At 44.0% G+C, this 14,214-nt stretch overlaps 1 protein-coding gene across 3 annotated transcripts in view; it reads right to left on the bottom strand.

The window, feature by feature from the left end:
* The window catches only part of PLCE1 (phospholipase C epsilon 1), a 313,229-nt gene that overhangs the window by 16,268 nt on the left and 282,747 nt on the right, over nucleotides 1-14,214 (bottom strand). For all 3 annotated transcript variants that reach the window (XR_014291928.1, XM_082604110.1, XM_082604111.1), the window contains exons 23-27: nucleotides 13,479-13,610; nucleotides 12,088-12,378; nucleotides 7,004-7,167; nucleotides 5,038-5,299; nucleotides 2,943-3,061 (exon numbers count right to left, since the gene is read on the bottom strand). Coding sequence is in view for 2 of the 3 variants with exons in the window: in XM_082604110.1 (XP_082460236.1) it covers nucleotides 2,943-3,061; nucleotides 5,038-5,299; nucleotides 7,004-7,167; nucleotides 12,088-12,378; nucleotides 13,479-13,610 (968 nt within the window). In the remaining variant the exon portion in view is untranslated. The remainder of the gene's footprint in view (nucleotides 1-2,942; nucleotides 3,062-5,037; nucleotides 5,300-7,003; nucleotides 7,168-12,087; nucleotides 12,379-13,478; nucleotides 13,611-14,214) is intronic.

The following is a 14,214-nucleotide window of genomic DNA, read 5'->3' as shown; positions in this document are numbered from 1 at the left end:
CCAGTGTGAATTAGCAGATAAAGAGTGGGACAAGAACATCCCCAATATTGGTATAGCCTGTACAAAGCGTTAGAGGTGGCCTAAAGCAAGGCATTCTGGGAACCTCAATGAATTTTGTGAGGTGATGGAGGGGAAAAGGCTGCCTAAGTATTTTGTTTAGCATGCATTTTGTTTTTATTTGGTGTGGGGGAAGAGAGGTTGGCTGTTTTGTTATGCTTGTACAATGCGTTTTTATTATTTAATCAATTTTATTAAGACATGATTTGCATACCATAAAATGCATGCATTTTAATTGTATGACTTAGCCTGCACTATATTTTTAAAAAGTTGAAATAGTTGCCAACATTTATGCCAATCCAGATGTCCTGACAGTCTTGAAAACCAAAATATCTGGCAAAACTGCTTGGCAACAAGCAGCTGGAGCTGAGAGCAGGGTGGCAGCTGTCCCTTTAAATGACCCATGAGCTCTCGGCTTTCCCAGAGTAGCAAGGGTTTTTAACAGAAGAGTGACATGGTCAGATTTGAGTTTTAGATAGAACTGTCTAAAAGGCCCTAAAGGAGGACATACAGAGGTGGTCAAACTCAGAGGGAGGGGGACCAGGTAGGAACCCACGGCCACAAGCCAGGTGAGAATGAACGAGGGCCAAGATGGTAGGGACAGATAGAGATGAATGGATTTGAAAGATACTAAGGAGACAGATTTATCAAGTCTTACATGGGGCAGTGAGAGAGAAGGAGAAGTCCAGGATGATCTTCAGTTATCGTCTTGAGCAATGGAAGGTGATGACTTCCAAGGTCAAAGAACACATATTTACCAAGCATATATGCTGCTGCCTGGCATATACCTAGGATGGTATGGTGTGATATAATTGAAAATAAGTATCTGGTCTTTGCTCATAGCTCCTGGCACACATCTTCTAAACCCTCGGAATCTCTGGAGTGACGAGAGTTTTCTGTGTGCCGATAAGATGACTTACGGCTGGAGGCCCCTAGATGGCTTCAGGATGGGAGCTGATCACCAGAAAGACTAAGTCATGATTAGATGGTTGCAACTTTCAGCCCCTGCTACTGCTGACTTCGGGGGAGGGGAAAGGAGCTGGGGGTTGAGTTAATCACTAACGGCCAATGATTTACTCAGTCAGGCCTATGCAAGGAAACACCCATAAAACCCCCTAAGAGACGGGATTCTGAGAGCTTCTGGGTTGCTGAACACGTGGAGGTGCTGGGAGGGTGGTGTGTCCAGAGAAGGCATGGAGACTCTGCTTCCTCTCCCCTCATATCTCACCCTATGTACCTCTTCCATTGGCTGGTCCTGAGTTGTATCCTTGATACTAAACTGGTGATAGTAAGTAAAGCACTTTCCCGAGTCATTCACGAGTCATTCTGTGAGTCATTCTAGCAAACTACTGACCCTAAGGAGGGGGTTGTGGGAACCTCTTGGATTTATAGCTGGTCAGTCAGGAGTACCAGTGACAGCCTGGGACTTGCAACTGGCATCCGAAGTGGGGACAGTGCTGTGGGACTGAGCCCTTAACTTGTGGGATCTGATGCTCAGCCCAGGTAGATAGTGTCGGAACTGAACTGAACTGTAGGACACCGAGCTGGCATCAGAGAGTTGGAGAAGTAGTGTCGAGAAGACACCACACATTTGGCGTCAGAAGTGTTGTGAGGAAGAATGGTTCATTCATGGCATGTGTGGGGTCTTCAGCTCTAATAGGGATTGAGGGCAACCAACCCAGAAGTGGACACTAAGCTCTGCCTTGCCTTTCTGAAAGCATCTAATTCTTGCTCTTAGGTACCAGGCAGCCCCGTCCCTGCTTCCCAGTCCTCTGCACCAGGCAGAGGCAATACCTCCCCCTACTCTGGCCCAAGTGCTGTGCTCAACTTCGATCACTCGTTGAAGGGAAAAGGAGGAGAACTTAAGAAAACAAGGTGAGGGACAGAGAAAGAGAAGAAACTGTTGAGGTTAGGGAAAGAGAAGCAGAGGAGAAAGCAGGGCTGTTCAGAGGTGGCAGCAGCAGTGGCTAACCCCAGCGCCACTGTGAGCATAGAAGGCGCCTCTCCAACGGTTGTGAGGACCCTGCTGAAGTACAAGAGTGATGCGACCATGAACAGATCACTAAACATGTAAAGAGGCGATTGATGGACACCCTTTTACATTAATTTTTAAAGAGCAAGCAGAGTGGAATTAACCAGTTAATTAAAAGAGAGTTCCTTGTTTAAGCAAACAACCCTGCATTACTAGGGTGAGTGCTGGTCCAATGGTTCTCCAAGTTCAACGGCTTGGACCTTACCTGGGGAACCTGTTAAAACCCAGCTCCTGTAAAGGTGGCCCTTTTTGCGGTGTTCCTCTCCCACTCCCAAGAGTGCAGATGCTGTGTCTCCCCAGGTGCCGGGGCATTGCTATGCTTGCACAGTTATGTGTCGCCAGCAGCGCCTGGCTGCTCACCCGACCCTGCTCGCCTGTGACATCTGCCTCTGGACTGCTGAAGAAGCAAAGGATTTTCCTCATCTAACCTAAACTTTCTAGAAGTATCAAGATGCTTCCTAGCAGGCTTTGCATAATTAGCCTTTTCCCCGTGTTGTTATTTTTGGCTCACTTCCCTGGTAGGCACTATAATGTACTCGTTCAGCGTATGGGCTTTGGCACTAGATGAACTTGGGTTTATAGCTGTGTGACCTCAGGTGTACTTAGCTCTTACCTTCCTTTGTAACATGGAGATGATACTAATAGCTATTTCATGAAGTTATTGAAAGGATTAAGTGAGTTAGTATATATGTAAAGTGCTTAGAAAGTGTCAAGTGGCAGCCATTATTATTATTATTATTTCCATAGCTACCTAATCAATAACTCAAATGGACCATATTCCTGGACCACAAGAAAGCCTGCCTCCAGCATAGCAATCCCCACAAATAAGCTGAGTGAAATAGAACTTAATTACCAAAGAGGCCGGCATAGTATTGCCAGACGAATTTTCTTCCATCCTCCTGCTGTTTATGAATAAACTAGAGATTTCCAAGAGTTCATTGTGGAGGTTTCGCAGCTGAAGATGTCGATATCCTGGAACAATGCAGAATTGGGAAAAGCTTGTTAGCTGTGCACTGCAGAGCTCTGCCAAGGAGATCCCCCAGGGAGGTCAGTAAATGATAGGGAGAAATAAGACTTTAAGATGGGCAGGGGTGACAACCAACTGATGCCTTTTCCCCAGGAGTGTTGCCCCAGGGGACAGTTTGGGGCTACCTAGTGGTAGTTAACTTGTCCAAGGTCTGTTTTTAACTTAGACTCAAACTGAAAATTTTAAACTCAAACCAAATATAGTAGGAAAACCTGATCATTTTTGTTTATCAAGTCATCTAGAATAACTGTTCTACAAATATTCCATTTTAGAACAGCTTTAGTGATCATAAAATATTCCAACAATAGGGGGTTGGTTAAATAAGTTATGGTGTGTATTTGTGCAAGTATAAAATGGAATAATATGCAGCTCTTAAAAGTGGTAATGAAGATGTATAGCTATTAACCTGAAAAGTTGTTCACTACATACATCAGTAAGTGAAAACCAGTAAGTTGCAAAACACTAAGATTAGTAGGAAGCTTACTTGTTCAAAATATATACTATATGCTAATATGTATATACATGGGTAGAGGTGTAAAGCCTGCAAAAGACATATACCAAAGGTAACTATTTTGAAGAGATGGAAAAAAGGATAATTTTAAAAAACTGTTTTTGCTTCTCTGTACTTTGTCATATTTCTGTAATAACTGTGATGAACTGAATGGTGTCCTCCTAAAATTCGTATGTTGAAGCCCTAACTCCCATTACCTCAGAATGTGACTCTCTGGAGATAGGGTCTTTAAAGAGGTGATGGGGTTAAAATGGGTCATTAGGGTGGGTCCTAATCCAATATGACCAGCGTCCTTATAAGAAGAGGGGACTGGAGGGCAGACACGGAGAAACACCAGATGCTATGCACACAGACCAAGGGATGGCCCTGTGAGGACACAAGGAGAAGGTGGCCATCTGCAAGCCAAGAAGAGAGGCCTCAGAAGAAAGCAAACTTGCTGAAACCTTGATCTTGGGCTTCTAGCCTTCAAAACGGACAAAATAAACCTCTGTTGTTTAAGCCACCCAGTCTGTGGTATTTTGTTACACAGCCCTAGCTGACTAACACAGTGACCATGCACTACTCACACAATGGAGAAAAGAAACAAGGAAAAACCAAAGTAGGAGACTGTAACATGTTGGTGCTCAGAGGCTGGCAGAGTATGGCTGTGAGAGGAAGTATGTCCTGGAAACTTGGTACTCAAAGGAGGTCAGCAGAGTCAGCATCCCTGGAGCTTGTTAGAAAGGCAGAATCTCAAGCCCCAGGCCCACAGCATCAGGGTCTGTATTTTATTACTAAGAGCCTGGGTGACTCAACTGCACATCAAAGTTTGAGAAGCAGTGCACAGACGTTCTGGACAGGTGCGACAAGCTGACGTTTCCCCCAAGGGCCATGGCAAAGCCCACATGCAGCAAGCCAGCTTCTCTGGCCTTTGCTCAGAATTCTCCACCTTCCCTGCTCTGCACCCAAACCCACCCCCGGCTTCTGACACTGGACACCCACCAGGCACTGACTCCAACCTCGTCCCACTCATGCCACAGCACACCCCAGCCCTCCCTGTTCTCGGTTTCCTCTCCTCACGTCAGTCCCTGCTTTAAACATGCCAGGGGTAAGGCGGGCGCTATCTGGGGAGGGATGTATGTGGACAAGAGCACAACGACTGCCGCTCCCAACATCAGCAACAGTGGGAGAGGCTGCACTTCATAACAGACGTTGTCAATAACTTCGGATTTTAGAAAAACGTAAAAGGAAAAGCGTCTTTTGAGACATGCTCAAAAAGTGTTCAAACTTGTATTATTTGCTTCTGCCTCTTATTTTAACTTTTTAATGTGAAAATTTCAATCATATACAAAAGTAGAGAGAAGCGTGTAATGAACCCCGGGGCATCCATCGCTCAGCTACGATTACGAACTTTTGACAATTTGATTCTACCTCGCTTTAGAGCCTTGAGGGGGATGATTCTCTGAGCAGTTACCACCGAGCTATTGTTCTCCACAACGGCAAAACGAAGAAATAGGAGATCTTCAAAGTGAACCCGGAAGAGGAACTGTTCATTCCACATGGGGTTCAGAGTATTGCGGTGGATGGGCTTCGTGCGGAAGTGGCAGCTATCCAGGGCCATACCCAGGACGTCGACCTCTATACACGGGCTTCCCGTGCTGTTACTCGGGCACACGTTCTGCCCAGAGACAATCTGAGGAGGAAAAAGGATCAAAGTCACTGAAGATGCGAAAGAGACAGAGGTCGCCTCTGAGCCTCATCGCTTCCCTCCACAAAGACAAAGAACCCTCTGGAATGGACCAGGTAAATGATTAATAAGGCTGCTAAAAAAAGAGAAGTTATCACAATCAGGTAATTGCATGACTGGAATCATGGTAAAATCTATTTTGTCAACAGCATTCACCTAACTATAACCTTTCAACTGTCAACATGTTCAAATATCTTCAGAAACCATGTAATTAAGATGAAATTAAGTTTGTCAAGAAGTTGGGAAAAAAGAAGACCTTATATATGAAACCACAAATGTGTTACTTATGTTCTGTTCAAAGTGTTTTAGGTGTATCTTTTACAACTTCAAAAATTTTTTCTTGAATAGTTAGGTTCTGGAGCAAGTCACAGGGAATGTTGTTAAAAATTCATAGCCTTCTGTCAACATGAAGCTATACTCAAGTCTAGTGAAAATGGTCACACAGAAAAGGAGCTACTGCTCTACTGTCTTAGGGAAAGAGAAAAAGCAGTTTGGTGGTAGGAAAATCTCTGAGTTGGGATCTCCCAGGGTTTTGAGGTGTTGTGAGCAGAGGCTGCTTGGCATTCCTCCTTTGGAGGGAAACAGACAAGATCTAGAGATGGATGGAGGGATAACTTCATCGCTCCCTGTCTTTCTATCACCCATTCAGTGTTTTGTTTTGTTTTGTTTTTTTCCTCAGCTAAGAGGGAGTGAGAGAAGCTGGAAATAAAAATGAGTAATGAGCTACCAGGACTCTGATGTTAAGGGCAGTCTGTGGAGTTTTGACAGTTAGTTAATTAGGCAATAAAAGGAATAAGGAAAGGCCAGGAATGACAAAGGTTAAACTGTAAGGAGGAAAGATATTTAATTGATTTGTATATTGATGCCTGTTTTACCTTTTATAAGAGCTTGTTAGAGTATAAGATGACCTGCTCTAAGAAAGAGCTCAGCTTTTATGGGATGCACTGAGAGTTATGATGCTGAGGGCCCTGGAAGACAGAATTACCATCATCAGTATGGAGGTGGTAGCAGGGAGCTCATAACTCCACCTACTGGGCTCTAGCGAATACAGCGCCTGGTGACTGCATACCTAAACCTCAGCCGCTGCTTTCTGAGAAGTAAAGAAATTCTTTTGGGAACTAAATCTGCACCAACAAAATTGTGACATGAGAGTTTTGTAACGCCTTGAGTTCAAAAGGCATTACACCTTAGAATCCCGATAGAATATAGGAAGGGCGGGCTTCCCTGGTGGCGCAGTGGTTAAGAATCCGCCGGCCAGTGCAGGGGACACGGGTTCGAGCCTGGTCCAGGGAGATCCCACATGCCGCGGAGCAACGAAGCCCGTGCGCCACAACTACTGAGCCTGCGCTCTAGAGCCCACGAGCCACAACTACTGAGCCTGCATGTTGCAACTACTGAAGCCCATGAGCCTAGAGCCCGTGCTCCGCAACAAGAGAAGCCACCACAATGAGAAAGAAGCCCACGCACCGCAACGAAGAGAAGCCCCCGCTCGCCGCAACTAGAGAAAGCCTGCGTGCAGCAACGAAAATCCAACACAGCCATAAATAAATAAATAATAAATAAATAAATTTATATATATATATAAAAGGAATATAGGAAGGGCTTAAACACCTTCCTATATTCTATTGGGACCATCAGGGCCAGACTTACAGTTAAAGAATAGACGGCAGGCTCCATGTTGTCCAGGTCTCTTTCCAAGGCAGAAAACTTCTGATACATGGGACAGTTCTTGTCCCACAGAACTGGGGGTTTCAGAACATAACCACAGCCACCGTTGGCCTCAAACATGGCAGCATTTAAATGTAGAGGGAGATCTGCAAAACAGTCAACATCACTTGTTACCTTGTCACTAAAGTGTCATCTTACAAATTGACTTTTTCGATTTTCCCTAAGCTTAAGCAGGAAGAGAGAACCAACCACTCACTCCATAGACTGAGTGCCTACCATGTGCCAGCTCGTGTTAGGCACCAGAGATACAGCAGGAAGTAAGACACAAAATCCCCATCTTCATGGAGCTCACTGTCTATGGGATATGCCCCATGTTCCCACTCCAACCCAGGAGCCACTTAAAAACTCCTGCCACTTAAAAACTCCTTTTGCAAATTAAAATTTACAACATCCTTCCAAAAAATAATCTTTGAAATACCTCATTTTATACTGAATTTTAGAAAGGCATAATGGCATTTTCTTATCCCTAAACACCAAACCATGAAGACAATTGTACGACCAATTCTTGCTTTTTCATGTGTAAGATAAAATCTTAAGAATCCAGGAAAGATCAGGAGAAGAGCCAGAGAAACATATCTTTTTCTTGAAATTTCAATTTCAACTCATAAATCACCGTGTTTCTACCTCTGTTTTTAAGCTGTAGTTAAATGTGAAAAAAAATCATTATCACATGTGATTCACATTATGTCCACAGTCCCCTCCATAGTACACTCTGGGAACCCTCACAACAGCTTCCAGTCTTCTGTGGCCAAATTTTATTTGGCAGAGTTGTTTGATGAACGGTTGGATCCCTGCACGGATTTTGGGCTCTTACACACTCAAATGCTCATCTGATGGCACAAGTCTGTAGAAAAGTTGCATTCCAAATGAGCAAAACGTTTATGAGACACACCTGACAAATGTTCCCTCTGAAAGATTCCTTCCATGTGCAGAATGAACTCTGATACATGGACCAACATCAAGGAAAAGTATGCTAAATGAGCACCACAGAGCAATGAGAAGTTGGCCACTCCTCATCTCGTGTGTGAAATTTTTCCCCATACGTGGGGTTGGCTGGGATTGTGTGCAGGAATTTCTAGGGTCAGATGTCTTAGACACATATCAAAGCTCCTTGGACCTCTGTCTCCTTATCTTCAAAATTAGTGCATTGGACCCCACCTCTCAGACCCCTTCCAGCCCCAATATGACTGATTCACTGAGGCCAATTGTCTTGCCTGCAGTGGGAGAAAATTCTCTTCCCAGGCTGCTCTGTGACAGAGGAACGTAGACGTGGGCAGAGGATGGTTCAAAGAGTGAAGCAAAGTAGCTCAGGAAGAGTTGGTAAGTAAGAAATGGATGCACAGTATATTGCTAAAAAAATTACAGCAGCTCACACTTACTGCACTCTTACTATGTATCAAGCCCCATTCTAAGAACTTGTGTGTATTAGTGCCTCCCAATAACACGAGGTTGATTCTCTTAGTATTCTCATTTTTATAGATGAAGAAACTGAGGCACAAGAAGTGAAAAAGCCCAAGGCACATAGCCAGTAAGAGGTAAATGTTAAGGTTCGAACCCAGACAGCCTGACCCACAGTTCCTAATCTTAACTACCGTGCCATTTAATGTACATCTCACAGGGATGTCATAAAGATAAGTGAGGTCATGGGCAAAAATCCCTACCCCAGCATTTGGCACATAGAAGGTGCTTGATAAACAGTAGGTATTAAATTATGATTATGATGTCAACACTCATTTGGGTTTGAAGTCTGATTTCATTAGCACTGTGTCTGTCTTTGTAGCTTTCCAAAAATTCAAAGCACTTTTGCTTAACTAAAATCTCTTTTGATGATTTACTATGTAACACAGAACCACATGGAGCTGCTCAGTTTGGAGTAAAGGTGGGACCTTAAATCTCGCCCTCCTACTGTCCCCTATAGGTGCTCCCAGAACTTCATCTAGGGCTATAGTTTTAAAACCTCTGTTTTAACCAAGTGAAAGAATGTGCATAGATCTATGTAATTCCATCACCCTTCTCAGTCAGTGCATGGGATGGCAGATCAAGCAAATCCTTATCTTTACGTCCTTCTATTCATTTAAAAACCTGTATTAAGTGGAAACCATTCTCATAATCATTATCCCTATATTTTGAGGCTGGAGAAGTCATCAGAAAGGGTGTGACAATCATTCAGGAAAGCGTAATAAATATTAATAGAAGTTTTTCTTTTGAGTGGGGCTGCATTTCTACATACTTATAGGTCCTGGGACATGAGGCAGGAATCATTCTGCCCCAGAGGGAAAGAACTTTGAGGGGCTGTTGCCTGCAATAACCAGGGTCTGCATACTAGACTCAAGTCAGTTTCCAAACTCAAGAGTTGGTTTTAATGAGTGTAGACCCGAGCTATTTCTGGTTCCAGATCACTGCAGACCTTCTTGGAGTTGATGGAGCCATTAGAGATCTTGGGAAGAGATGACCCTAAGTCCATGGACACCGCTTTGGGGCACTGGGGTCCCCTGAAATTCAGGAAGTGTAAGGCAGATGACCCATGGAACATATCTGGAGGCTAGAGGGGCACTGGGAGGGGGTTCTTTGTTATTTGGCTAGCATGCTTCATGGAAAACCAAGCACTCCTTAACGCAGGAATTCTTTTTCAAAAATTAAAAAATAGTGATTCCAACATTGACTCTTCTCTATTTGGACTTGAAATTCACATAGGAATACCTAGAAGAGATCTGGACTCAAAATCAAGAACTATAGGTTCAGACTGCAGTGGAGCTCATTGAGACAATCTGTAAGCTCAGTGCAACGTGCATTTATTGAGCATCTACTGTGTGCAAGGGATTGACCAGGCTCTACCCCAGTGTGCAGGAATGAAGACCATTTTTTACAGATGAACACACTGAAACTGCATGTAGCGTGAGCTTTGCCCAATGTGGGAGATTTTTAATCATTGCTTGCTGCCTAGAATCAAGAGAGGTTATAGGGCAGCACTCCCTCCTGAGTTGGAAGATTATGTAGAGAAACCTGAGGATGAATCACACAACACAGCCTCCTGCCCCACCCTGAGCGGGGCAAAGGGAACATGCACTCCGGCTTGATTTGGGAAAGAGACAGAGCCTTCAGGGATGAGTGGAGGCCAAGGTGCAGCCTCAGTGTGTGCTTCCAGACCACAGAGAGGCTCAAGGAGGGGCAATACCCGTGTCCCCTTCAGCTGTGGCTCTGTCTGCCATCAGTGGAGCCAGTGTGTCTGCGCCAGCCTAGGCACTTCAGGAGAAAGGACACGTCCCAAACCAAGTGCATTTCCATTTCCTTGAGAAAACCATTTTGCTAGTTATTTCAGTTCACTTAAAATATTTCAGTATCATCTCCACCAAGGGCAACTGTGGACTTGGGGCTATAGACAGGGCCAGAGATATAAACCCACAAGCCACTTGGGACAGATTGAAAGTAAATTTTTACAGCTTTAAAAATATTTCACTATTATTTCCACTTGCAAGTCCAAATCATACTGTTTTCATAACTTATCAAAAGCACTTAATGGTAGCTAACGTTTGTGGAATGCTGTCTCTGCTCCAGGCACTATGCTAAGTATGGTATTTCACCTGCATTATCTTACTCAATTTCAATTGAGAGAAGCAAATATAACAAAGGCAAGAAAATATGACTGATGTCTCTAACCAGGGTCAGCCACAAATGGGCTTTGGTGGTGCCAGTGCCAGGTGGCTAGCTGGTCCCAGAGCTACAACTGTGGTTTGACCTTGGCTGCAGACAGGGCTAAGCTATGGTCGATGGGCCAGCACAGTTTGTTAGGATCTGATTCAGTTCACGTGAGAGGAAGGAGAAGGCTGCTTGATTGTTCAAAGAGAAGACTCTGGGTTTTGTTTTGTTTTTTTTTTTCTTTTTTTGTTTTTGCTGTACGCAGGCCTCTCACTGTTGTGGCTTCTCCGGTTGCAGAGCACAGGCTCCAGACGCGCAGGCTCAGCGGCTATGGCTCACGGGCCCAGCCGCTCCGCGGCATGTGGGATCTTCCCGGACCGGGGCACGAACCCGTGTTCCCTGCATCGGCAGGCGGACTCTCAACCACTGCACCACCAGGGAAGCCCAAGACTCTGGTTTTTGAATGAGCTTCTAGGAAATGTTCCTCATCTGCTCTTTCCTCATCTGCTGTAGCTCCTTACCTCTCACCACATCTAAGTGGAACCAAAACACTTTATTCTCTAAACTCCCAGAGTGCTTGAATTTATTATTGTAAGTCATACTGTGATTTTGAGCCACTTAATTGCTCTATGTCTTGGTTTGCTCATCTGAAAAATGGGAATCATAAAGGTACCCCCTTCTTAGAGTTGTTTCAAAGATTAAATGAGAAAATAGGGGTCAAGAATTGAGATGGTGCCTGGTGCACAGTGAACATGCAATAAAAGGTAGCTTGTACTCTGGAGTTTTTGGCCTCATCCGTTATCTCAGGACAGTGGAGAAGCAGGAACACTACTTTCTCGGTTCATGTAATTCACAGACTTGTTTCCTTTGTGTCAGCTGCTCTTACAGTGCTGACCATTAATCTCCATTTCAATCTCAAAGGGATGAGGAGAAGCTAAAATGGTATTAACTTGCAAAGTGTTTCGAGAGACCCTATTTTTTCACTGCAAGAACAAGAGATTAGCAAGACAGTTACTAAGGGGTGTTAGGAAATCTCTACCCCATCAGGTCTTTAAAAACAAACTGGACACAGCCCTGTCAAGAACAGTCTTATGTTTGAAAAGTGCTTTAAAATGGGGGCAGAACCAGGAGACTAATAGGGGCTCCTTGAAGGTTCTTTTCTATTGCCTTAACTCTGGAAAGTCAAGAGCACAGTTCAGTATCGAATTCCCTTCTGTTCTCTGTCATCTGTATTTTTACCCTCACATAGGCCTTAGTTGGGAATCTTGCCCCCTTTGAAACATGTTTTTTGTTGAACTACGTTTGCTGAGATATAAGACCCAAAGGAGCGAGGGGAGGGGGCACCCCTCCGGGTGAAGCAGGCCCATTACCATCTGTCTGGTAGTTGAGCGCCACGAGCTGTATCCCATGGAGCCAGAAGAGAAGGGGGCTGGGGTTGGATGAGTCGATGCGGGTGGCAGCCGGATACGTCCTCAGCAGCTGGCAGGCAGTGTGCTGGATCAGTTTCTGAGAATACCTGCGACACAGACGTTTGGCGGCATTTTCATTCAGCGAGGAGATGTGGTAGCATTTGGGAGTTCTGATGATAGCGCTGAGGGACGTGGCTGGGTTGACAGAGGAAGGCGAGTCCTCCCAGGCCTGTCGCATTCCTTCACAGGAACCTAAACCCCCCAAAGATTAGCCTCAGATTAGTGCAGAAAACTTTAAATATTTTAGCAAGAGAAACCTGAACAACACCCCAGGAAACAATCACAACACATCACACATCAGAATACATCTTGAGTGTTGTGAGCGAATCCACCACCTTGAGACGAAATGATAGCTATCGAGGGTATGCCTTTCTACTTGCTAGATGGGATGCTACCCGTTCAAGGGTCAATAAATAATAAAGCCAATTAGACCTTCCCCCAAAAAGGGATAGCTAAAATGAGTGCCGCAACACCATTTTAAATTAAAAGCCTGAAAGTCCTTTGCCTCAGTACCTCATCTGTCCTGTGGATATATTTGCATAAATACACAACAGTATATGTACAAGGGTGTTCAATCTAGCAGTGTTTTTTATAGCAAGAAAAAAAAAAAGCAACAAAAAACCCGGGAAGCAACCCAAAAGTTCCACCAGTGAGGAAGTGGTTAAATAAATGCATATCCACACACTGGAATACCACAGGGGCAAGAAGGAGAAGGTAGATGGATTATATGTACAGAAAGCTATGTGGAAAATTATAGCAAGTATAAAAGTTATACAAGTTATGTTCAGTTATATCCCATTTGGATTATCTTAAAAAGGATCTTATTTTTCTTGAACTAAACACAATAAACTTAACAGTGGTTACCTCCGGGGAATAGAACTGGGACATTGTGAGTGGAAAGAAACTTTAATAATACTCTGTATTGTTTGAGTTTTTTCACTATGAGAATTTATTACTTTGACAATAAAAAGTAATTAGAGATAAAATGGATCTATCTTCTGGAGTTATAATGGTGAAGAGTGCAGTTCCAAGAACCACTAGAAGGTCCCAAGGTGGCTCCCATTTTTATTTTTGAGGCAAACAGTGTTAGAACACCTTCAGTGAAATGCTATTTTTTAGGAAGTTAAGAGGGTAATTTTGTAATTTAAAAAATATTTATACCACACTTAGATAACATGAACATTCATGAAACTAAAAAACGATTTAAAAGGTTCCAGCGAAGTGCTTAGTGAAATGCTGGAATCCCCCAGCATGCAGGTTCAAGCAAAGATACTGTTAGAAGGTGACGTTACTTTTTCCAGATGTTTTGTTAAGCGATGCTGTCTCCCCGGGGCTCATTCTGCCCGGATTGTTGCCAAAAATGGACTTCCTGCTTTTCCTTTCTTTTCCTCTGCTAGAGCCAGATGCATTTAGAGTTGACAGGCCTGTTCCCATAAAATGAAGATAAATAAGCCAAAAGCTACAAGCAAGGGAACTCAACATTTTCCATCCCTGTTAATGTTTAGTTTGAAGTCCTACTATCCCCTTGTAACCCAGTACAGAAGACCTACTGGCATTTTTAGCACCGCTAATGATAGCATTGCAGGCAACGGTAGCAAAGTTCTTATCTCTGTTGGCAAATGTGACAAGGCCTGCACGATTATTACAGGACGACCACAGGTCACACTCACACACATCTGATTGTACACCAGAAAGATTTCAAAGAACTGCGTGAAAAGAAAGGGCTCCAGAACCTAATCACGCAGTTTGGAGAGATGAAAGAATGGCCAAGAGCCTGAGCGGTAGCATCATAATTGTCTAGGATCAATTCCTTCCTGATGAGCTTTGACTTAACATCTGCCTTCTTGATTCCTCAGTTTTCTTATCTACAAAATGGGTGCAATGATAGGAACTCACTCACAGGGTTAATCTGAGGATTGACTGGGAAACAGATTATGATGGTAATCATGTTTCATGGCTTCTCTTTCTCTCTTCTGGTCCAACCACTCCCTGAATCCTTTCTGCCTGTCCCAGTGCCCAGCCGCAGTG

The sequence above is a fragment of the Mesoplodon mirus genome (assembly GCF_964341445.2).
Source record: "Mesoplodon mirus genome assembly, chromosome: 2".
Lineage (NCBI taxonomy): Eukaryota > Metazoa > Chordata > Mammalia > Artiodactyla > Ziphiidae > Mesoplodon > Mesoplodon mirus.
The sequence above is the reverse complement of the archived record's forward strand: the minus strand, read 5'-3'. Positions and strand labels throughout refer to the sequence as shown.